This window comes from Python bivittatus, unplaced genomic scaffold, assembly GCF_059951505.1.
Source record: "Python bivittatus isolate LINGU-HERP-01145 unplaced genomic scaffold, Pbiv_v1 ctg000070_np1212, whole genome shotgun sequence".
NCBI classification, from domain to species: domain Eukaryota; kingdom Metazoa; phylum Chordata; class Lepidosauria; order Squamata; family Pythonidae; genus Python; species Python bivittatus.
In genome coordinates this window covers 55,251,051-55,276,564 of record NW_028277034.1, presented here as the reverse complement: position 1 = coordinate 55,276,564, position 25,514 = coordinate 55,251,051, and the positions used below count along the sequence as shown (strand labels likewise).

General features: G+C 45.2%; 1 protein-coding gene across 1 annotated transcript; it reads left to right on the top strand.

Annotated features, from left to right (window-relative positions):
* Positions 1-312: 312 nt before the first annotated feature.
* Positions 313-24,732, top strand: DDRGK1 (DDRGK domain containing 1). Its single transcript, XM_007443403.3, has 9 exons — positions 313-461; positions 4,647-4,799; positions 8,638-8,744; positions 10,000-10,101; positions 13,838-13,960; positions 16,736-16,774; positions 21,320-21,376; positions 23,178-23,226; positions 24,398-24,732. Exons 1-9 carry the CDS (start codon positions 374-376, stop codon positions 24,568-24,570), a joined length of 891 nt encoding a protein of 296 aa, XP_007443465.1. The 5' UTR covers positions 313-373; the 3' UTR covers positions 24,571-24,732.
* The last annotated feature ends 782 nt before the right edge of the window (positions 24,733-25,514 follow it).

The following is a 25,514-nucleotide window of genomic DNA, read 5'->3' as shown; positions in this document are numbered from 1 at the left end:
AAAAAAAATTTAAACTTTCGATAATAAAATAGCTGGACAGCACAGCCTATCAGCGTATCCCTCCATAAACTTCCTAGCCTGTTTCCAAAGACAAAATAAAGGCAACTTTTTTTTTCCAATCAGGCACCTTGTTGGACAACTCCAAATCAGCGAGGGAAAAGCCCGATGTCAACGCCCCGCGGTTGCTAGGCGACGCCGCGGGAGGGCGAACCCCGATCGCCTTTTCCTCTTCCGCCCTCGCCGGCCAAGCAAAGAGTGGGCGTGGTCATCTCCTCCGCCCCCGGACCTCCGCTTTCCACCCTCGCTCTGGATTGGTCGGTTCCCCGAGAGGCCGACGGGGAGGAGGCGGGGCTTCGGCGGTCACGTGGCGAACATGGACCCGGTGCTTTACGTGTTGGCGGCGGTGCTGCTGGCAGCGCTCCTCGTCTTCGTCAGCCGCGTCAGGGGACAGGCGCGCGCGGGTAGGACCCTCACCCACGGGGCCGGAGGAGAGGATGGTCTGCGCCGGGGGAGGACTTCCGGGAGAGAGCGACGGCCTCCTCTAGCCGGAGGCCTCCACACGCCTAGGACTACAATTCCCATAATCCCCCGGCCAGCATCTAACCACCCGTGCTGGCTGGAGAGGATAGTAGTTGTAGTCCAGCGCTTCTGTCTGTCACCTGGGTCCTGAATCTGCCCCCTGCAAGGAATCCAGAGAGGAGGGGCCTCTGAGGATACACAGAGTGCTTTTCCTTGGGTTCTTGATTAGTTTCCGGTGTGGTTGCCCTAACCTCCCTTTTTCAGGGACCCTGGGCACTTCTTTGTCTGGCAGCATGAGTGCCTCTGACCATGTGCAAAGGGCCTGATAGGGAAAAGTTGGAATGTTGGGCACAGTCAGCTCTGGCCTTCCCCAACCTGATACCCTTTAAATGGGTTTGAGGGCACACCCGTAGTGCCCTTCTCTGGGACTTGCAGTGGGGGCATTTTCTGGACTTTCCTTGAGATGCCTCAGGTTTTTCTTGCCTTCATCCCTTTCCCTTTGCTACACTGGCGCAGTAGTGCTCACAGAACGTTTCCTTAATCCGTGCATCTCCTCTCACGATGTCAGAATAGCTGAGCGCCCTTGATCACGTGCAGAGGGCCTTTTCTGAGACTACTTGCACCCAGCACTTTGTAATGTATCACAAAGGAAGAGTAAGGCAGTGGGCAAAATTGCACGTCTTTCCAATACATGACAGAGAAAAAGCAATTCAGAGAAATCCGGTGCTGCGTCTCTTTCAGCCCAGATTAAATTAGCATCTGCTGCCATGGATACCCTGCGTGTGAAATAGTGAGAATTTGTGTTAGAATGACCTCTTCAGCCTAGTAGGCAATGCAAATAATTGCAACGAATTGACATTTGTATCTTACTTCACTTTAGCGTCGCTTGATGTGTTTGGAAAAAATAAAACAAATTTATTTCCCCCCAGAAATGCACTTCAGGTGCCCTGCAGAATTCATAGCAAAGACCATTTCACTGGGGAGTTCTGAAGGCCGCACATCTGGAGAACACCCCTATTCAGGAAGCCTAGATGATGAACATCTGTTCAGCTACCTTCTGACAAAAAGGCACTGTGAACTGCAAGGGAGGCTTTTCTTGGTAGTTCGGCAGGCTTGGTGAGCTCCAGGTCCCTTCAAACAGTGTCATCTGAATGGGACCAGGAGAAGTGTCTTCTCTGTTCTATCACAGCGCCTGCCCGCCCTGGGGAATACCTTGCCCCCTGGAATTCAGATGGCCCTGACTGTATTGACCAGGGCATTCGGTGGACCCGTCTTTAAGAGATTTACTAGGTAGATATGTGAATGGCCTTGGAGGCAATGTGCTTGTAGCTTTTTTGCTCTGATGGCTTATGTGTGTTTGTTTTAACCAAATGTTAGCTGCCCAGACTTACATTTGCAAATTGGGCAGCCATTTAAATGAATGAACGAATGAATCCTCTACTTGTCCTCCCAAGCACTCATTCTTTTTGCGCAAGGTATAGGGATAACCGCTAACCTGGATGCTTTTAAAAAGGGGCGGGACACATTCATGGAGAACAGGTCCATCAAGGACTATCAGCCTGGACCAGTTAATGTTCTCTCTGGATTGGAGACAGCATACCTCCCAGTACCAGTTAACGAGGAAAAAATGGTGGAAGAGAGCTATATCTCCATCTGCTGCTTGAGAGCCCCACGGTCCTCTGACCTTTCTGGGTGGTGTTCACAATTGGTGGCAGTTGCATCTGTTTCCAACCGTCCTGTCACACATCAGCCGTGATCTTTCACAACTCGGGTTGGCCTGATTTGGTATGTCTCAGGCCCTGTAGGCGTCCCAGGATGTGGTATTAGCAGTCCGTTAGCTTATTTTTTTAGGTGTAGTTGCACCATAGAATCTATTTTGGACACTCCTTTGCACCCCCTTCCTCAAGTGTGCAAGACTCTGTCTCAACAGAATTACACAAACTACTCTAGTTCCTATCCACACGCAGACAAAGAATATAGCTTTTCCCTTTAGGAAGAAAAAAAAAAGCCAAGATTATTTCACAGGCCTCCCTGCTCACATGAATGCTTTTTTTTTTTTTTAAATAATGTTGAACCAGAGGAAAAATTATTTATTTTCATATTGCTCCGAATTATTTTATATTATTACTCTTAGTACAGCTTGAGGCAACCTTTTGCAGTGGGTGCAAGTTACTGATCCAATCTTTTGAGCGGTGGAGTTGAAACTTAAGTGAACACCACTTAAGCCTCACACCCTATGAACAGCATCTTTCTTTTTTTTTTCTCTCCATTTTTAAAAAATTAAACTCAGTTCTGTGGAATTCTGAGCTTAACCCAGTTTTTTGTGTGTCTGGTTCTATTTTGAAATGGAGTTGCTGGTGGCATTATTATGTTTTTAGATTTCAGGAGCTGTGGTTCACTTCATTAGATGCATAGAGTGGTTAGTTTAAAAATGTGCTGCAGCTCACGAAAGCTTCTGCCTTTTAGTAAAATTTGGTAGTCGGAAAACAGGCTACCAGACTCTGATTTTCTGTGAAGAACATCTGTGGAGGAGCAATATGAGTGATGGAAATTCACTCTTGGGGCTGCATTTTTCCTGCTTTTTTAATGTCAAATTATTTTGTTACATCAGTCCATTTAATGGAGGGCCAAATGACACTACAGAATGGACTGAACAGCACATTTTAAAAATATAAAGCAGAAGAAGGAAATTATGCAAAAGAAAGTGATGTGAATATAAGTAAAATGTAACATAGAAATTAATGTGGTTACTATATATTAATAGTGACTGTAGTAACCATGATTACACTAATCTTTATTGCCTTGGCAACAATAAAAATTATTTTCAAGTCTGTATGTTAGATTCAGACTTTGCATAATGAGAAATCCATTAATAGAAATTCTTATTTAGTTGGTGACTGAGTTATTTTCTTTTAGGTGCTAGACAAGACATTGTAATGTTTTGAGACCTTTAAAGTGATTTTTTGGAAGAATCTATAATTTAAATGCAACACCTTCCACTGGGTTTCATGTTACGGTGGACTGGATAAGTGCTTTTGTTGAGTGATTATTGGAAGTATTTTAATGTCTTGAATCCCAGCTTAAAAACAAGGTCTCACATCCAGTTATCTGCAGAACATGCCATCATCATCCCACTTCCCCTGCTTTGGGCTCCTGGCTGATGCCAAGCCTGAAACCCAGATGGGTACATTTCCAAGAAGGAAATGCCCCCCTCCTCACCCCTCTACCCACAACCCCCCCCCCGCCCCACATTAGGGCAAAAGGACCAGTTAATGCATACTTACCTGCCCCCAAGGCAAAATGCCATACTGGATGAGGATGAGAGGAATTGGAGTGCCCAAAGTCCTGAGCATTGATTGGCATAATGCACCTTTGCGGGCATTATTTCTCTGGCTTTCAGGGAATTGTATTGAAGCCAGTTCTAGATATTTTTGTAAAGCCATTTTTAATTTATTTTCCATTCAGTAGAACTGCATCTGGAAGGAGAACACATAAAGTGGCTTTATTGGGCTTTGTGTGGCAGTGTCCTATATACCTACTGGGGAGCAAGCCGCGCTGAATTCAGTGGCACTCACTTCCAAACATAAACGAACCCTGAATTTACAGGAGCCCCGCTGGGCTTTCTAACATCTGCTTTGAAAGGCTCATCTTGAACTGAGGTATAGTTTGCATTGAAGCTCTTCAGACAGGGCTTAGCCAGGAGCAACCAGCCTGGTCCTGGCTAGGCTTTGCATTGGGAAGGTGGGGCAGTCTCTACCCTCGTCCAAAGCCTTCTTATCAAACTTGTAAACAACTTGCTGTTAGAAAAACGAAATATACCGAGTTTGTGGTGAATATGTGTGTGCATGTGCGTGTCTGCCTTCGAGTCAGTCTCAAATCCTGACGGCTACATGGACAAGTCCCTGCAGTTTTCTTGGCAGCATTTTTGGAAGGGGTTTGCCTTGGCCTCCTTCTTCCTAGGGCTGAGAGAGAGGGACTGGCCCAAGGTCACCCAGCTGGTTTTGTACCTAAAGCAGAAATGGAACTCACATGCTCCTGATTCCTAGCCTTGTGCCTTTAACCTCTACATCAAACTATCTCTCAGTTATGTCCAACAGATAATAACATGCGTTCCTTTTCTTATCTAGATGATGAGGAACACCGTCAGAATGTGGTGGCCGCAGCAGCAGCAGCCCGACCCCAGCCCTTCGCCGGTGAGCGGGGCGATGGGATGCCCAGGCACCGAAGGAACAGGATGCTCGCTCTGAGACGCTCGCAACAGGCCGAGGAAGCAGTGGAAGGTAGCAGCTCCCTGTTGTCCAAGTTTTGTTAGTGATGTTTGTCTGCTAATAGAATGTATAACCTGTTTGGGGGGAACTGGAGACAGCTTACAAATTAAATGGGGATAGAAATAAAATCATATGGCAATGAAATGACAAACACCGAGCAGCACAGATTGCAGACAAGAAGCAGATAGACATGTCTCCTGTGCTGGGTTATAAAGTATGATATTTTGGAGAAACATACACCAAAGGCAATCAAAACTACAGGTAGTCCTCATTTAACATCCAGTCACTCAGCAACTGAAGTTACGATGGTACTGAACAAGGGGGACTTACGACGAGTTCTTGTAGTTATGGCAATCACAGCATCCCACGATCACGTGATCACCATTTGTGACCTTCACTGCCAGTTTCTGACAACCAAAATCAATAGGGAAGCTGGCAGGAGGTCACAAAGCCATGGGACGCTGCGACCACATGGGATTCATCCAACAATGGCAACTGAGACTGCCAGAATTGCGATGTAAGTCAATGCGGTCATGTGACATCATGCCTTACAACCGCATCACTTAGCGATGGAGTTCCCAGTCCCAATTACTTTTGGTAAGCAAGGACTGCCTATATATCTTTCAATCCATAGCCTAGATTTTCACAAGAACAAGCTCATTTTTTAGCTGTCCTAGTACTGATATTACACTCTCCTCCCAGTAGCGTCTCTCTTCTGGAAATGAAAGGTTGCCATGAGGATTTCTGCATCAGCACATAGGGAATCCGATTTGGCGTACTGTTGTTTTTCTTTTCCTGACCAATTTGGGTTTGCTCAGAATTATTTTACCTTTGCAAAATGTCAAGATATAATTTATCTTCTGGCTTATGACAAGATTCCAATGGAGCTTTTGCGCTTTTGAATACATGAATACTTAAAAGGCTGGGTTTCCGCATGATCATGGATTGTTTAACATTAGCTTATTGAATATACCTGGGTGCACATAATTGCACTCTGCCATGGTTTACAAACCTCAGTGGCTTGGTTTATATGTTTGCTAGGCCGAGAGGAAACAAACCGCCTTATGATTTAATGTAAGCTATGTGCAAGGTATTCTGATTGTAGCCCAGTGCAGTGTCTTCTTCCTGAAAGCATCTCCCCCAAGAATTTTTCAGATTTGCTACTTAAAATCCCTTAACTAGGGAGATACGAATCCAGGGCATTTGCCTGCCTCAACTGGGATTCCTTATTGCGTCTTGTCCCCTTTGTACGCCTCGCGTCCATCTCCTATTGGGGAAATTTTATTACCATGAAAATTCTGCATGCTTTTTCCCTGAGAGATAGGCGGCTCGTAATTAGTATGCTGATCTTGCCCCCCCCCCCATCCCACCTCATGCCTTCCCTTTTCATGGGGAGCTGTGCTTTTCTACTTTGAACATAGCGGAACTTTCTCTTTGTTCTGCCTCAATGGTGCCGGCTGAATTTATGATGCTGCTGAGCGGTGCACAGACACTCAGTTGACAGCCCTGAACTTTTCAACTTGGGTGGATCTCTTTGAAGTGCAAAGGCATTTCAGAAAGAAAGAAATCAGAAAAATGCTTTTGATGTTTCCAGGGCAGGCTGCTTATAATTTCTGTCAAATTACCGATCTTCCTTGAAGTAATCTCAAAGGCCTGGTGGGGTTGGCTTTGAATCTTAGGGCTCAGAAAAGGATGGGTAAAGGAGTCGGCTGCTTTAGCTTAGAGACGCAAGTCAGTTGGCCAACGTTATTTGACTAGTCAACATGAGTTATTTGACTTGGCAGTAGGATACCATCTGATAGCCTGTGAAGTTCAGAGGATGCTTTAATGCTCATTGAATGACACTCCCTTTCATTCTCCAATACGCTTCCAAGAGGTAATGGAAAAATTCCTTTTCGCTGTGATGCCACAATAAACTGCTGAATGCTAACTTCAGTTTCTCTAGACAAGCCAGCTTAAAACTGTTGTTTATGAACCTGGGTAGTTTGGATAAATTATTATTAAGGCTGATAGCAGTTCCCAGCTTGGGCATAATGACAAACTTTAGTTATTTGAAAATGGAAGACTTCTGATCACTTCGCAGTCCTGCCAGAAAGGAAAGGAGAAGATAAGCTAGTTTATGCATATTGTTCTAAACTCTGTTTGTAGCTTGATGGCCAAATGAAACAATTCTGTAAGTAGCACTTTGCCTCCTTGGATATATGAGAGTTTCACACTGTTGCTCCAAGAATGGGGGCTTAGTCTGAAGCAGGTACATCAATCTAAACCTGAAAGAAATGTTATAGAGGTGAAAGTTGATTGATTGTCCTTTATTGGAGTATTTAGGCAGAGGTTGGATGGCCATCTTTGGAGGTGGGGAAGGCATTCTCTGTTATAAGTCCTGGGTTGAGTTGTACACCTTGGAATTTGGGGGGTGTAATCCCAACACTCCTGGGCGAGGGCAGGGGTCAGTTTGGATTGACTGAACGCCATGATCGATGGGGTCCTTCCCAGTGCTGTCCTTCTGTCTTCTGCTGAGAGCAAAGGCAGGAGGGATGGATTCTCAATCAGAGTCCCAGGCAAACACACCCCTCATTTTAAAGCAGGACCGTGAAGTTGAGTTGTGTTGGCCTTATTGCCCTGTTGTCCCCATAACTTCTCCAAACAAAGCTGCAAAGCGAACATTTATTTTTTAAATGTACCGGCTTCTGGGTGGTGAGCAGCAGTTCCAGAACAGAGTAAATTAAAAATAAAAACTAATCGCAGTGATAGACTACCAATGATGGCTGTTTGAACACATCTGTGGGCCAACATCCTGCTAGAATAATGCTGTTTTCATGTGCTTCTGCAAAGCAAGAAGAGTTTGAGCTGCACATGCTTGTGGGGATAAGGGGTTCCATAGAATGGAGGACACCCTGTTGTCTGGTCTATACTCCGTGTACCTTGCAAGAATGGGGAAAACTCAACAGGCCCTCTCTAAATGTCCATACCTACCTTACAAAACGTGTAGGTACTGCAGTTGAGGTGAATTTCAAAACTGGGAATTCAGATTATGACCCTCAAGTTCAGAAAACTGCATCCGATTATGAGCCAGATCCAAACCCCTTTGCATTTAGGCTGGACTCATAAGGTTGGGGTGGGAAGAATGTGTATGACCTTACTCCTGCAGTTTTCCATGCCAATCTCCCCTATTTCCTCATTGGCTCCTAAAGGAGTAGGTCAGTAGTTTCAAGGAGAGATTGCTGAAGATTGGAAGAGTCTTCATCTCAGCTGAACCTTCTGAAGGCATGCATGGGGACGTGTTACTGAGCCTTGTGGTGCTTCACCTTCTCCCCACCATCCCAGCCTGCCCGGTCTTGTTCAGTTTGTTGCCCTTGAGATTTGTTCAACTGCAGCTCCTCACGTGTCCCTGAAGGCTGTCCTGTCCTGTCCTGTCCTGTCCTGTCCTGTCCTGTCCTGTCCTGTCCTGTCCTGTCCAAACACAAGTTTGTCATTTCCTGGTATGTTGAGTTTACATCCAACCCCCCCCCCAAAGTTTTGGGGGAGCACGTTTTATATTTTCTCAAGGGAGAAATGTCCTCAACAAATGCAAAGGATTCTTGAAGCAGTTTACAATGCAAATGCCAAGTAAATTAAATCCTTAGAATAGTTTGTCACTTTTATACACAAATATCAGTGTAACATCTAACCAGGACAGCAAGCAGTTCCATTCTTAATACCCAAAGTCTTTCTGCTCTGCAAAGTTATTAAGAAGTTTTCTAGAAGAAAAAGGAGTCAACCAGATTGTTTCTCTGTGATGTGATCTCTTACAATTCTTCTCCATTTCCTTTTTTTTTTCCTTAAAAAATGATTGTCTAATAACCAAATACAGAAGAAAATGATGGAGCTGAACCTGCTGAGTTCCAGACTTCTGGAAAGGTTGGAGCAAAGAAACAGCGGAAGTTAGAGGAGAAGCAGGCAAGGAAGGCTCAGAGAGAGGTGGGTCTCCCCTGCATTTTATAAATGAGCCCTCCCCAATCTGTTCATGTTCCTAGGAATCCTGGGAGTTGTAGTCCTGGCATAGTAGGAGGGCACCAAGTTAGAGAATGCATGAAGGTGCAAAGAGAAGGGAACAGAATTCCCAGACCCAGGCAACTAGAATCAATGTCTGTGCTTTTTAAAAAAAAAAAACACACCACACATTCAAATTTGGGTGTTAGTTAACAGAATAACTTTTATTCCTACTAAGCACTGGAAATTTTGAGCATCACTAAAAAAATCCACCTCTAATATTTTCTCCTTCAAGCTGAGTGAAATGGATTCTAAACATGTGGCATGAGGATTTTTAAGCAAGGCATCTTCTTGAGATATCAATACAATGTTTATCATTGACTGTGATTTTAGTTTTACTGTCCAGTTAATCAAGGGAGGAGGAGAACTCAAAGTTGATGTTTTTGCTTTAAAAAAAGAAAAACCTTTTCCTAAATAATGTTTATTAATGTATTTATTTCATCGTATTTATATAGCCACCCATCTCACAAAACGTGACTCTGGGTGGCGTATGATAAAAAACAACCCATAAAATGAACAGTATTAAAAAAAAATCCACATTTTAGTTCATTCATTCATTCATTCATTATTTATTAAATGTATACAGCCACCCATCTCACACTTGTGACTATTTTAGTATTGGTAGTACCCCTATTCTCTCTCTTGTGCTGGGCATATTTGCAGTTTTGCTTGTACAAACTAGGGCATCTTTTGAGGCCGTACTCCTGCGTACGCTTTCCTTAGAGCAGTGTTCCTCGATCTTGGCCACTTTAAGATGGGTGGACTTCAACTCCCAGAATTCGCCAGCCAGCCACCCATCTCAAAGTGGCCAAGACTGAGAATTGCTGCCTCAGAATTTTTGACCTTTGGATAGTTCTGTGATCTCAAACCCGTGCTAAATTATTTACATTGCATTAAATCTTGGAAACAACAAACCTCGGAGAAGGTTGCATTAATTAACTATTAATAACCCCACGGTCTTTCTGCATTTTTGTACACAGCTCTCAGCCGCACCGGGATTTCCTTGCTGTAACATTGTTTGGCTTCTGCGTCAAGATGGGGAAAAGCATTTTTAAAATCCTTATCAGTTCACTTCTGATATTCTTCGGTGTTAGGGAGGTGCTCTGTGTCGCCTCCAGGAAGGAGGGATTTTTACACACACACAGACACACACCCTTGATGATCTCCCACTTCTTGTCCAAAGGCTGAAGAAGCTGAGCGGGAAGAAAGAAAGAAGCTTGAACAGAAACGAGAGGAAGAGCGCCGCTTGGAAGAGGCACGGCTGCGTCAGGAGGAGGAGAGGCAGGTGAGCTGTGGCGGGTGAGGTTGGGACAGAGGTGGCATGCCTGAAATGGCCGAAGCCAGGACGAGTTTCTCTTCCATATCTTTGCAGTCCCATTCCTTTAATTCTGTCTCTTCCACCACCCTCCAGAGATGTGGGAGCAAAATCCAAAGTGGCAGGGCTGCAGTGTTTGGCCCATTTTGGCCCTCTTCCTGCACACATTTTAGCTTTGAATTAAATTAAACATAAATTACATTGAAATTAAATTAATTTAAATCGCACAATCCCAGATTGCTGCTTTGCCTCCCCATTTTGAACGGCGCTCTGGTGAGAGGGGTCTGGGGAAGCCCCAGAAATAGGGCAGGGGACCCGGAGAACATGAAGTGCCCTACCCTGCTCGAATTGTTTCTCTTCTTCCTTAATCTGCTCATTCCTAATCCGAATCCTAATTCAAATTAGGCGTTCCTGATTCGAATCCCTCTCTTCAACACAGCATGCATCCATTGCTGAAGTGAGCAAACCCTCATGCCTGTAAAACTGTCCATGATGAGCCTTAAAAAAAGAGAAAGATGGGGGAAAGTAACATCACCTCGACCATTTGCCAGCCCTGCTTCTTGTGTTTTTAAATAAATGTTGTTTCTCTTTAAAAAAAGAGGAAAAGCAGCTTAGCAGCCCTGAAAAATACTCCCACCTGCTCTGTGGTTCTGCCTTGCAGAGCCTGGGAATTTCCCTTTCGCTGTGGACTGTTTTGCGTGAAGGAAATGGCTGCACGCAAAGACTTTGTCAGCCCCTGCAAACATCTCACGCTGCCAGGTTGCATCGCCCTGCAACGCTTAACTGCCAGAAGGATGCCTGGTTGCGTGCTAATTGCTTTGCAAGTATTCTCCCCCCTATACGAGCCCAGCATCCACGTCCGTCCTTCTGAACAAGGCTCTCAGATAAAGAGGAGAGGTTAAGATGATGCTTCCACTCATACAGCATCATCCCCCTCAAAAAGAATAGGAAAATCAATGCATTTGCCTTGAATTGCATACGGTATAAGCTACAGAAAGGCAGTGGATGGGACTGGGTAAAAAAAATGTTTCCTGTGAACTTAATAAAAGTTAAATGAAGTTAGTCCGTTTTCCCTTTTTGGTCACATTACCGATTCTATATCGGCCAGCGACTTCAGGCTCTTGGAGGCCCGATACAGTCCTGAAGCATCAGATAGTGGATTTCCATGAATAGTCTCAGATAATGTGGTTCTTGCAACTCTGGCATCAGTTTCGCTCACATTTTTTCCTGCTCTCTTGGGCCAGTTGTCTCTGCTGGTTGGGTGGCAGGTGAGCATTGCACAGCCGTCTCCATTCCCTAGAGCAGTTTCTCAGTCTTAGCAGTTTTAGGATGTGTGGACTTCAACTTTGCTGGCTGAGGAATTCTGGGAGTTGAAGTCCACACATCGTAAAGTTGCTGGGGTTGAAAAACCCTGCCCTAGAGGGAAGACATTTTTGCTCAGCCTTTTCAGACACTGGCCGGGCTGGTTAAAGATGATGGCAATTGAACCCAACACATCTGGTGGGCTCTAGTTGGGGAAGGCCAGATGACATGCACATCTGTTTCTTGGTGCTCCATCTTACAGACAAAACATGTGACTCTCTCAAGTTGTAGGTAAAAACTAGTCTCAGTGTTGGCATGGCTAATGATGCCCATCTCCGCCCCCCCTCCATGCCAGCCTTCTCTGTCAGAGAAACAATTTCAGTCCTGCAACAGATTGTGTGGCCTTCTGTGCTGAGCAAATTAGAAACTTCTCAGAATTTTAAAAACAATGCATAATTCTCATTTGCCACTGAAAGACATACTTTCCTTCCAGAAACTCTTTCGCATTCAACTTTTATGGATAAGATTCAGGTTTAGTTGTGCCTCACTAGGTTTTACACACACACACACACACACACACACACACACACATTTTTCCTGAAAGCACCTTAAAAATGTTACACAAGGTTAAGGGACTCTAATGAACAGGGTGATCCCTGAAAATCAGGAGGAAGAATATCCCATGGATCTTTGGAAAGTCAATCTTGGTTTTAACCGGATGTGTAAATATTGTCAGAAACAGCACATCCAGGCTTAGAGTAGTCTCAGTGAACTTTCACTGATCCTTGGCCTTTCTCCCTGGTGCTATTCAGATCATACCACTCTTCATATGTACACCTGCTTCCCCAACACACCTCTTTTTGATTCTCTCTCTTAATAATATCCTCCAAGAATGGGGAACGACCCTTTGAAACTTCCATGTCCACCCCTTCTTCTAACTACTTCCAAGCCAAGAAACCCTTTCCAACTGCTGGCAGGCATTTTTTCCCTTAAGAATGAAAAAAAAAAAAAGCTTTATAAATTGACTATCTGAGCAAGCATTGTCAAAGCTGCCATTTTTCTTCCCTTGCTTGTCCTCTGAAGGATCAAATTAGTGACTGGATTATGAAAGGGCATTCTTGCAGGGAAGGAAGAAAGTGGATACCTTTGGGCTAGAGATGAGAACTGTATTTTTAGCCTTTGAAGATGTTGGTGGATGGGGCTTGGGCTTGGCAGGAAAGAGACTTCCAGAGGATTTGCTGTTTCTTGGACAAGGTCACCTGTACTATTAGCTCTTCTCATTTTGTAGGAGAAAGGGGCTGTCACTTATTGATGCAAAATAACTGCATTTAACTGATTTCTGGGTAATTAGCCTCTTTCCCTTCCTTCTCTGGCCTGTCTGTCTGAGGCTATAGGCCTGAGAACAGGGGCCATCTTGCTTTTTCACTGAGCTGCTTTGGGAAACTCTTAATTACCTGGAAGCAGGTTAAAAATAAAGCAGCAAAATGAAGCAATATGGCAATAGTTTATAAACAGTGGACCTAATTGGAGGAGTCCTGCTGTGACTGGCATTAAAGATCTGGCCTTAAGCTGGCTGAATATCTTGGGAGTTGGAGGCCAACCTACTGGAGAAAATCAGGTTGGGAAAGACTACCCACAAAACCACAAAATTAAATCTCTCTGTAAAAACATGCCATGAAAACAGTGTGACAGTCGATTCCAAACCTTGATTAAGCCTAGTAAATCATAGGGCCCTCCAAGGAAAGTGGAGGTGGTCTTCTTAACTGATTTCAGGACATGACTCCTCCTGTTGCAAATCAGATAACTCAGAAAGAGCATCTGGGTTTGAAGGGGAGGGACTTCCTCTCCGCTGCAATACCTTAGAGGCAGAGGTCTGCAAATTGGCAGATTTCCTCGCTATGTAAGACTCTCAAGTTTCTCGCTGTGTACAAGTGTGCTGTGGCTTCTTTGGGGTTTGCATCTCTAGAAACAGACACTTAAACAGCAGCGCCTGAAGTGAAGAGTACAGATCACAGACTGTTCAGATTCTTCACCTTTTTTTCCACATGAATGTCAAAGGCTGTCCTATGGCAAGGTAAGCTGCAATTACCTTGGAAATCTGGTCCATGGAATGATTGAGCCTATAATCCTACTGTATCCTGAGCTACTCGTTTGGTCCACTCTGTGCAGCTCTTCTGGTTGCTAAGGACCCTCACTAGTTTTGCTCGGGGTCCTTCTCCCTTTTGAGTGGTCACCTTCTAAGATTGGAAAACAGGTGATTTGTATGCTAAGGTGGCTTTCCATATTCTGTTGTTCTCGGTTAGCTTGTTGATTTGCTCTTGCTTTATAACCAACAGTGCTCTTTCAAATGGCGTGGTAGGCATTGCAAGAAGAAAATCACCCAAGTCTCTCTCTACTCCCACAGGAAGAAGAACAGAAGAAGGCCAAGGAAGAGGAGGAACGGCGGGAATATGAGGAGTATCTCAAGCTGAAGGAGAGCTTTGTGGTGGAAGAAGAAGGAATGGATGAAGCCATGACCGAAGAGGAGGTAAGTTTGATCAGCTGGCTGCAAAGGGCATGAATGAGGTGGTAGAGTAGAAGATAAGAATATTGTGGTTGGGTTGGTTCGTTTTTAAGGGAGGCAAGGGGGTCAGCTGTTGTTCCCACATAATTACCAATTGGAACTGCCCATTCAGATAGGAGCAGAAGCATCAAGAGATGGTGCCTCCTTGGAGTGTCCAGAAGGACAGCATGGTCAGTAGTAGCAAATGCCGCCTAGAGGTCGAATAGGAACCCAGCCTAACCCGCTCCTTCAAAGAGGCATTTCCCAAATCCAGCTGGTCCAAATCCAGCTGCGTATGCCCCATGCAGCCACCTGAATGGAGCCAGGAGAGGCATGGGTGTAATACAAAGGTGGCAGAGCTCATATTACGGAAGGTTTCACCAACTTCATCAGATTCCTCGAGCTCTGAGGATTCCGAAGCTGAAATGTAAGACATCACCCTGCTCACTTTAAATGGTTCGGCCCAAGTGGCATCCAAAGCTGAACAAACACAAGTTTGTAAAATCATGAGTTTATTTTTTTCTTTTTTTACGCAAAAAGCCCATTACGGGTTTCCAGTCAAGCTGGGCGACTCCATTGTTGATACACCAGCAGCAGCCTTAGCTTGTGTTCACACCTGGGCGCTCCCAACTGGTTACCTCCGGAACAGAGCTACGGGTCACTGTGGTCATGTCTTTTCCCCACTTGGGACCTGAAACTTGAGAGAGGAGGTTTGCCACAGGGCTGTAACTCCATGGCTGCCAGCTCTGTGGTTTCCTCCACCACCACTTTGTAGATGGGTACAGTCTTACCCCACGCAGACCTGGCTTTTACCAGACAGTGGTGGAATAGTAGGCTTAGAAGCTGGGACCTACGCCAGGGAGCGGGTCTCCCTTCTTCTGAAATGCCTCCCTGGTGCTGACCGCCATAACTTCCTCTGCCTGTTAAATAATGTTGGACAGCCTAATCTCAGCTTCTCTGATCTTCTCTGGGGAAGAAAGTAATGAAGTAAATCATAAGCGCATTTAGGTAATTAGTTTTTTGAAGGTGTCAAGCTGACACCCCCCCTTTCTTTTTTTAATGTAACATTCAGCGCTGGTTTCTCTTTAGCCCCTTGGTCTGAAAAAAATATTGGGAACAAATAGACTTCATACTGTAACACCCGCATTTACTTTTGCACTGGACGCTTGTGCTGAATCACTGAATAACAGGCTGCTTTTACATCTGTCGTTTTGGACCATTAATAGTGCAGACTAAAATCTGCCCTTAAGCACAGCCCAAACGGACTAGAGCAGGAGGCAGAATACAAAATACAGGTGGAGGTGTATGAGAATCTTCTAATGTCATTTGATCCGAATTGCTGGCGAAATCTTTATTTCTGATTTACGGCCTCTTTTCGCTACCCATTTATAGATCAATTGTTGATCCATTTCTCATGGGTCGTTTATAATTTATTTGCAACATTAGTTATAAAACACAGATTAGTTGCAGTTGGAAAGTACCAATTCCAGAAGGCCAGATGACATAATTGTGTCATATCAAAAACTCCAGCATAGCGGCCGCCTGCAGCAAATTTAATTTCCCTGCCTGTAGTGCATGGAATGTACTTAGCATTGTCGATGCTTTCTGGTAATTAGCTATTATTTATCTGTATTCTGAATATGTATATAGATTCCTGTCAGGCATGAAAATGTATTATTTACGCAGTCTACTCTAACATCCCATCCGCTGATCAGTAATGCATTTTCAGCATTTGACAAGCTGCTGTAATAATTTATTCTGAAAACGCATATCTGTTTTCTTTGTTCCACCTCAAAAGGCACTTTAAGGGGGTTTACACTACATCATTAAATAAATAAAAATAAATAAATGAAATAGACTGAGCAAAGGTTTCTCTGAAAGACTTAGATTCCAGTTAATAATTGAGAATGCAGAGGGATCATTTTTCTTGTATATATTTAACACACTTGCGTACATTTATAGTATTTTAAAGAAGAGGTGTGTAATGGTAACCATTAGGTTTTACCTCTGTGTGTGTGTGTGTGAATCTGTAAATAACCAAATTCGATTTTTAATTCCTTACTAAAGAAGAATTACATCAATACATAAAACTCAAAAGTTGATGGACTGTAGTATTTCTTTTAGGATATAATAATAGGACTAAGTGTAATATATACCTGGCCATTAATATGCATGTTCTTTTGCAAAAAGGTTCCTGCCCCAAAATCTGACAATCTATACATTTCAACAAGGAGGAGATAGAGAGGAACACTGAGAAGGCATTAAACGTGTCCTTTGTTTCAGTTATGGGTTAAGCCAAATTATTCCCAGAAATGGTGCCCTGCTTGCTGTGATAGTTGGCAAGGATTAGAAAGCAACCTGTATCAGATATACACTTTTAGCCCAACTCTCTGAATGCAGAGCATTTGTGCGATGGCCGTCTCTGACTGTGTTCCAGAAACTGGGCTGATTCCAGGGCATGTGAAAGAGGAGTGCCGCAAAGTAATTCTCGGGAGCCTTGCAAAGCTTCTTAAGCTGCTTCAGAAATGTTGATAAAAACCAAAGCAGGAAGCCTCCCTCCAGCCCTGGGAAGCCCCTGCCTCCACTGCCCCACCCGTCTGGAGCTAAAACTGAGAATCTCCTGTCCTGCTGCAGCTTGTCCTTGGACAAGGTTTTTTCCCCCAACTAAGCAGGATTTGTTCTGATCTTCGTTTGTTACATAACTGCAGAATCTCGTGCTTCCTTCTCCAGTGAATTAATTACGGTTTCTCTTGTGCCCAGTCACATAGCTTCATCACAGAACTTCTCGACTACATTAAGGTAAGTTCCTCTTCCTTATCTGACGCTTTTCCTGCTTAACGAATTTTTTAACCTGCATATAATTGCTCAGATCTGCCCAGTTCTTCCTTAACACGCCATGCCCTTTGCCGTCATTCAAAGCAATGGATCACTCAGGAGCAGATACCTTCACCACCTCTGTGGTATCTCGTAACATAAATCTGATTGCTTCAGTGGCTTCAATGGAGGCATTGCCCCTCATATCGGCTTCCACTCTTATACAGCTGCAGAACTGGGTCAGTTTTTGAAGATGCCAAAGTCTGATCCAAGCTTGCAGAAGTAGAGCTACTTCTGTTACTGTACATCATACCTTTGTGGCATAAGTTGCATTAGCAGGTGCAGCGGGCGGGTGTGTTCAGGGTGCTGGGAGGAGGAAAGAAGGCAGAGAATGGAGGCTGTATGATCTCAAGACACCTGCAGGGATTCAGCTGAGAAGAATCTAGAGAGGATCCACACACACAGAGCTGGCCTGATAGGAAACCCTCTGTGGAACTGATCTCACCCCCATTCAGCCACAGCCCGGGGGAAGCCAGTTCCTGTTTGTGCCAGCAGCTAGTTCCTTGGCCTCTGTGGCAACCCCTAAACCTTCCCCTCCCGAGTAGATGAGAAAAAGCAGAAACTGGCACTGGATTTTAGATGAATTAGTTGGACCACATGAAAAGGAAAGGCCAAGTAGGCAGGGAGTGGTGGGAGGAAGTGATTGGGGCCAATGAAAAGGATTCAGAGATGGCCCATGCCAAAGACCTGAGCAAGGTCACCTCTGAGTCTTCCTAATCATCTCTTGCTCTAGACTCCAGCCTTTCCTAACCTGGGGTATTTCAGATGTGTTTAACTCTAGCTCCCATAATGCCCCCGCTGGTGTGTCCGGCGGATCACATCTAGGACATCTTACATGCAAAGCCTATGTTTCCCATAGAGGAGCAGTTCTCCAAAAGGCTCGTCCTGTGCTAGCTTGTACAGCTTGGAGAGAAGCTGGATAAATGCCATGGGTCTCCTTCCATTGGTGCCTTGCTATGCTCTCAAGTGCCCTCTCAGATTTCCACAGTCAAGATGCCCAAAACCAGACCTTGCCATCTGGAAGTCACCATGGCATCTCCCTTGAACGGGACTTGAACCTGCCTCCTTCTCACCCTGCTTTCTGCTTCTGTGTGGCCTTGTCCATGTTCCCTTGCTAATTACTGGCTGTCGCCTTGTTGTTGGTGTGTGTGGGAGAACCTTTGATCCTGCCTGCTTTCTACAAGAAGACCATAGGTTCTGGCACGAGACTCTTTTCGCATAACAGACATTGAGTTTGTGGACTGATAGATACTTAACGTTTAAACTTTAAGGGGGTTCCCACACTTGTCCAAGAAAACCCTTGGTATCAGGGATCTTCTCCAACTGTGGTAAGAGAGAGACATTTGACTTCTGCATCCCCAACGTGGCCGATCTCCCCATGCATGGATTTCAACCCCCAGAATTTTCCACAGTGACTCGGCTGCCTGGGGGAGTCATGGATAGAGTAGGGTGACTCCATTCCAGCTTGTCATCTCCTGATGGGTACCTTCGCTTTACCGATGGTGGCTGGAGGCCTGGTTGGAGTGCAACATTGTGATGGATGTAGGGCCTGGCTTCTGCAGCTGTGGTTTTCTGGGCGCACACTGGATTCAGTCTGCATTAGGCTGGCATTACTCTTGGCAAAGCAACCACCCAGTGTGGTGGAGCCATCAGATTGACCATTCCTGGAAAGAAGATGAGACTCTGGCAGTCCCAGGCTCTGAGAACTGGTTTTGATGGACTAGTTTCCTTTCAGTTTTTTCAGTCCATAATATCCAGTTCTCTAGCTTGGCTGCATCTGACTTCATAACTAAGGGACTTGCAGGTTGGGTTCAACTGCTGAGATAGTGATGAATCTATTTTCCTAGACTTTCTTCCAACGTCTTTTTTCCTTTCTGTTTTAAAAAGGAAGAGGCTGGATTTCACTCTTACATATACAAGCCAGCACAGCACATCATTTTAACCTTAGGCTCAGAATAGGTGAAATTGTTTTAATCTCCCTTCCCCCCAGTATAGAAAATTGAATTAAATTAATATAATTGGTTTCTGGAAATAAATTTGAGAAGAAATGTTTTAGGGACTGTCTTGGACAGTTTTTCTCAACCTTGGCAACTTGAAGACGTGTGGACTTCAGCTCCTAGAATTCCCCAGCCAGCCATGCTGGCTGGGGAATTCTGGGAGTTGAAGTCCACACGTCTTCAAGTTGCCAGGGTTGAGAAACACTGGTCTTGGATGACTTCAAAGTTAATAGTGTTAATGAACGTCAATTATCAGTTTATCAGCTATATTTGCTGGGTGCTTGATTTTCTGTATATCAAAAGCATTAGCTAGATCTTACCCGATTTTCTTAAGTCCCACCCCCACCCCCTGCCCTGATACCAGGATGTTTAGTTAGGTGAACTGGGGTGAACTGAGTTCAGTAAAACTCTAGAAAAATCTCCGGGCAGTGAACTTTACCCAAAATACTTTTCTCCAAACGGTTGCCCTGAGCTTCCTCATTTCTTGTTCAGCTCCTTTGACTGCCTCTTCCCATCAGGGATGTCTCCAGTTTTAGCCTCAGATGCTTCAGCCGTGGTTCCTTAAACTTGCCAAGCATAGAGGGCTTGGTCTGAGCTGCGGCACCAAGCGTTGGCACACCTAGAGGAAGGGCAAACTCATTTCTCCCCACAGGCTCTGAATGAAAAAACTAGGAGGATCCAATAAGGGGAAACATCTACCCATGTCACTTTGTCTGCTTGATCAGGTAACCCACACCTTTGCTGGGAGTCTTTGCACAAACAGAATAGGCCCGTCTTTGTTAGAGTAAGGATTTCCTTTAGCGGTCTGGTTTTCAGTCCCAGTGTGTCCCCAGTCAAAGCTGCCTGTGAGATAGGAAATACTTCATGCTTTCTCTCCAAACAGTTTTGGCCTAAGATGAACTATGTCCAAGAAAGTCCTGGAAGCTTGCAGGAGAAGGGGGCCCTCTCGAGCTCTGCCAGTTTCATGGTTCCCTTTTCTGGCCCAGCCGTTTTAGAAAGCTTTCCCCCGTTTTTCGTGGCTTTGCTGTTCAGAATCCACCAAGAAACACGGTGGGGCCATTTTGGCTAGGCTGGCTGCACAATTCACCTTGAATCGCCTGTAGAACCAGGATTTGGTCCACACCAAATGGACAGTCATCAGGGGAGAGCATTTCCTTCCCCTTCGCTTGCCAAGCTGCCCCACATCCCTGAGCTGGGGGGGAAGAGGCCCTTGCAGTTCATGAGCAAATGTGCTCAGTACTTAGAAGGCGCTTGTTCAGCATGGTAGATATCTCAGAGCCCTGCTGTTTCCTCTGCTGCACTCAGGCTAAGAGCGGGTGGAAGGGCTGGCCCGAAACCACCTGCCGTCCTTGTGGGCGAGTTGGGAATTTCCCAAGCCGTGCCCTTCAGCACGAGCCCTGGGCTGCGTCGGCTCCCGGGTGCCCAGGCATGTGATGCTCCTCCTCGGAAGTGGTCTTTTTTGTGGCTAGCGAATTCTTTTCTGAGATGTGCATCTTAAGGCGTTGAAGTGATCATTCAGGGATGTTTTGAATCAATGGTACGAATAATGCTAACTTTCAACAGGCAGATTCTTGGTAACTGTGTTGAGAGCTGTTGGGGATTGCAGGCATAATGTCAAGGGGATGGATGGATGGATGGATGGATGGATGGATGGATGGATGGATGGATGGATGGATGGATGGATGGATGGATGGTTGGTTGGTTGGCTGGCCTGTGTCCAGAATTTCCCAGGCTGAGCTCTACCACCTCCCGTTAGAAAGATGATATGAAAACACTTTTTCTGTCCAACCTCTGGGGAGCCACATTGTGTATGCCCATTATTCTAGGTGGGGCTCAAAAGTAGCCATGGGTTGGGTTGGGTTTCCTCCAATGGACCATTTTTCTTCTCCGCCCCCAAGGCTTGTATTCTGTTTTTGGTTTTAGCAGGTGACAGCATTTGCTTTTTCAGAGTTGAGGCGAGCAGCTGTTACACTTTGGCTCTGAGTAGTAGGACACCAGCGACGCCAGCCATTTGCTAAAGCCTTCGATCCGTCTTGCAACCGAGTGCAGACTCGAGCAGGATCACCGAGACTGATCGGTTGGGCTTTCTTGCTTCTCCCCAGCTTGCTTGGTAGTGCAACTCATCTGATGGAGAGTTCTGCAGAACCCCAAACCATGCAAACTCGTTTGTGCTGTTGGGGTTGGCCCTGATAACAATTGTGCGTTCACACGGGTGGTGGATTCTTTTCCATGCACAAGCATCACTGTGATTTTTTTTACAAAAAAACCAGCAGTAGCTCCTGCAGGTTGAGACTCCCAACCCTGTGCAGCCTGATCGGTGCTATTTATTCACCTTTTATCCTTCCAAAGTGATTTTAACATTGCATGCTTGTTACATTAGTAAAACAAACCCACAGATTGGTGTAATTACTGCCAGAGCTGCAGAGTGTGCCCTCTTTACCAGCTAATTTCCAAACTTGTCCCTTCCACCTAGAACGCGAAAGTGGTTCTTTTGGAAGACCTGGCTTCTCACCTGGGCCTCAGGACGCAGGTACGTCTTTGCATGCCAGACGTTGTGGGTCATCCGTGAGAGAGTCCCCAGGTGCTGTGACGTTAGTGATGTTCAAGTCCCTGCCAGTGATGTCTGATGACAAAATGCACTCTGCAGTGCCTCCAGATCCTGGGCTGAGGGTTGGGAAATGTCAGCAGGCTTTCTCACCCTCTTACCTGTTTTTATAGGTCACCTTCAATTTATTCCAGTGACTAAAAGAAATGCCAGTTTCTTTTTGAAAGTGTTCTTAAAAACATCTGCCAGCTGATTACTCTCACTACCTTCCCTTTCAAGTTAAGGGAGATGATGATGATGATGATGATGATGATGATGATGATGATGATGATGATACTCCAGCCTGGGTGTGTGACACAGTCTGTTTCCAGGCTGCCTTGAGGGCCTTTTTATTATTCTCTGGCTGCTGTGTGTTTTATTTCTTGTTTATTTTGTATTTGTATGTATTTGTATTTGTTTTAATGCTGTGAGCCACCCAGAGTCATGTATTGAGATGGGTGGCTATATAAGTCGAATATATAATAATATAATTATAATAAGTACATACCTCCATACACCCCAGGGAGGGAAAACCTGCAGAGCCTGGCTTCTGGAATTCTCTCCAACCCCTTTACCAGCAGGGGCCAAAGGTGGCCCCTGCATTTTCTTCTATTAATGAGGTAATACGGGGTGCCTCTGCATGTGTTTCTGCTTTTCCCCCCTGTTGTGTCCCTGGATGTATCTGTCTGCATTGGGAAGCACAGTGTGGCTCTGGGTCACAAGACCAGGAGGAAGGGGGCTTACAGTGATGGATCAGCAGTGTTCTGACCCAACCACTTCCCCCAGAGGGATGCATTAGGGGGGTTGGGGGGCGTCTTTTCTCCTCGGCCCCTGGCTGGATGCAGCCCCTTTCTGACTTGGACCTTTCTTTCGCTGACTTCTCCCCACCCACCACCCCCATCAAATGAGGCCCCCTTCTGTTGAGTTTTCAGAAGGCTGTCGTGCTGATGGAAATCGTCCCCCTTTATCTAACTTCCTTCCAACATTTTGCGGAGGTGTGATGAATAAAAATGGGTCTAGTTTTGGGAAACTAGGTGGTGGTGGGCGGTCTGGCAAATAGGGACCCCAGAAGGGGGAGACAGTTTTTGGAAACACAAGCAGAGACTGCACATGGGCTCCTCTTTCTTCCTTGCTCAGACCTTAAAATCAATAGACAGACGTCCAATTTGGCTCCTGTAATATGCCCTCTTGTTGTCATGGCACAGTGTCAAGAAGAAAGAAGTTGCTGGCTGCCAGGCATCTCCATGCCATATGGCAGCTGTCTTTTTGGTCCTGGTTGGGTACCCAGCTGCCCACTTTCAACTCTTTGGTTTTTCCTGGTGGAGATCCACAGTGTGAAAAGGTTGGCCCAACTGAGGGAGGCCGGGGATGGCTGGCAAATTAAAATTTGTCAGTGCTGGGAGAGAGAAGACAGAGGATGGTGCCTTTGTTGGAGAGCCACTGTTGCTCCCTGTTGACCACTTGGCCCAAATCTGGTGGCCTTCAGATGTGTTGGGTTTCTGGAAGGTGCCAGCCTTGAGAAGGTGAACGTGGACAAAATGGAGCGTGGGAGACAAGAAGTGGCTTGGCGTAACGCAGTTCTCTGTGCTCCTCTCTTAGCTGGGCTTTGTGCTTCCTGAATATCCCCAAAAGAGATCCTTGGTAGGCCTGCCTTGAAACCCAGATGGGTCGTTGGCTGCTGGGAAACAGGTGAGCCTCCCTAGAACTGTGGAGTTCCCTGCTTACCTGCTCCGTTTTCCCTTCACAGGATGCAATTAACAGAGTCCAAGACCTGATGGCAGATGGCACGCTCACAGGTAAGAGTCAAAATATTACGAGATTTCCTTGCCTTGTTTAGATCAAAGCAGATGTCTCCAGCACAACACCTGAGCCTCTGCTGTTGATATTTTTGATCACTTCTGTTTGGCTGCAGTGGCTGTTTACAGCATCATCATGGCTCAAAGTATGTTAGCTCTTCGGGTATGGATGGCTCAAAATAATACAGCAAAATGTCAAAAGTCACTGCTTGGAATTTCCCTTTGGCTGATGGCTGCTTGACAAAAATAAGCTGGTTTCCTTTCCCAAGATGAGTCCAGTTGAGACCTTTGATTTGTTTGGGGAGGGAAAAGAAGTACATCCTCCTCCTGCAAGGTTGCTTCCTTTCCTTTGCTTTTCCTATTGACTGTCTTGCACCTGGTGCAGTGTAGTGGTTAGAACTGCTTCCTCTAACCATTGAAGGCCAAACTCCACATTCTCAGCCATCAAGTTTATGGGGGGATCCTGGGTAAGGTAGTTCTTTTGTAACCCTAAGCAGGCAGGCAGGCAGGCAGAAGGCGAGAGGAAGAGGAGGGAGGGAGGGAGGGAGGGAGGGAGGGAGGGAGGAAGGAAGGAAGGAAGGAAGGAAGGAAGGAAGGAAGGAAGGAAGGAAGGAAGGAAGGAAGGAAGGAAGGAAGGAAGGACCCTCTTTGCCATCTGCTGGAATTCCACTTGCACAGTAGGAGAGCAACTGCCTTCATCTGGGCTCTGGGCTCTTGAAGTTTCTTTCTGGTGCAGCTTAAAACAGGCTTCTGAACTAAGTAAACAGTCTGATTCAGCAGCATGCTGGTGATTAGCATCTGTCTTCATTTTTCTTTTTGCGTCCCACATAGGTGTGTGCTTGGGTGGGTTTACTTTCAGCTATCTTCTCTGGCTGATTTATCATGTGCGTTTTAATTAGTCGACTGTATTTGGGGTCAGTTACCTTTTCTCTCTTTCTGTGAGCATCCTGCTCTGGCTGCCCCCCCCCCCCGGGATGTAGGTATATCTGTGAAACGAGTGCAAACAAACGTTCCCATTTAAGCAGTGAGACGCTTTAAATCATCCTCGAGTGGCATGGCTTTGAAACATTTTGAAATACTGAAAAAAATTAGGCCCAGCATTCAGCCCTTTTAATTCAGCCCAAATAGATAGTTTTGTGGATTTTAATTTCTGGTCTGGCCTTTTCTCCAGGGGTGATCGATGACCGAGGCAAATTCATCTACATCACACCAGAAGAGATGATGGCCGTGGCTGAGTTTATTCGCTGGAAGGGACGTGTCTCCATTACAGAACTGGCCCGAGAAAGCAATTCTCTGATCAATCTGCAACCGGAGGCCAGTTTTCTTAGCAAAGGAATGGCCTGAGAAGCTATTCTATTATTGGGGGAGAAATAAAATGGATAAAGTCATTTCTTGGATCAGTTGGGCTTTTGGATCACTGAGCCATATTTGTGCATTTGGAATATATTTATATAAACAACTCAATTGATATGCACTAAGAATACAGTGGGAAGAATGCTTTTAAAAGGCTTTTTCTGATGAATTATTTGCTCTCAGTGGAAGGCTGCAACATATGTTGAAAGCTGGGGACTGGAAATTTGCAGGCCTTCCACACGTATTGTCTAGCAACAGTCTTTCTGTATTATAACTCCCCTTTTCCCAGTCAGCACAGCCAGGTAGACAAGTTGTCATCCAACATACCTGACAGGTTCTGATTAAAAGAATTTTTTTTTTTAACCTCCTTATGTATCAAACTCCCAGAGATTCAAAATCAAACAACTGAAATAACTTTTTAACTACTGCAACTTTCTTCCTATTGTGCTCATTTTCAATTTATAGGGACCTTCTTTCTATACAGATTGTCTTTTTTCTGGATTTATGATTTTCAAGATTTACTGCAAATTCAGAAATTATTATTTTTCTAAAATGTAGATGATCAAAATACACTTAAAAGCAGACGAGAACCTACTGTCAGTTCTAAACAATTATGGAAGATAAATGCAACCCCAAACAGAGTTCGGTAAAAGCATTTCTGCATTATAAATGCTTTGCCAGATCTCTGCTCAGTACTTCAAAATTGTCTAGAGATGGGTGGTTTTGAGACTCAGTCTGAAAAGTAATCTTTCTCCTGTTCCATATGCCACAACCAACTTGAGCTCTTGTCATTTTAAATTGGGGGGAAGCTCCCTATTGTGAATAAGTGAAAGTCGACCTACACGTTGCAGAGACGACCGCATTTTAGCTTCGCATTTGCTGTTTGCTTGGTCTGTACTTTGGTGTGTTATGGGGGAATCCAGGAAATTGGGTAG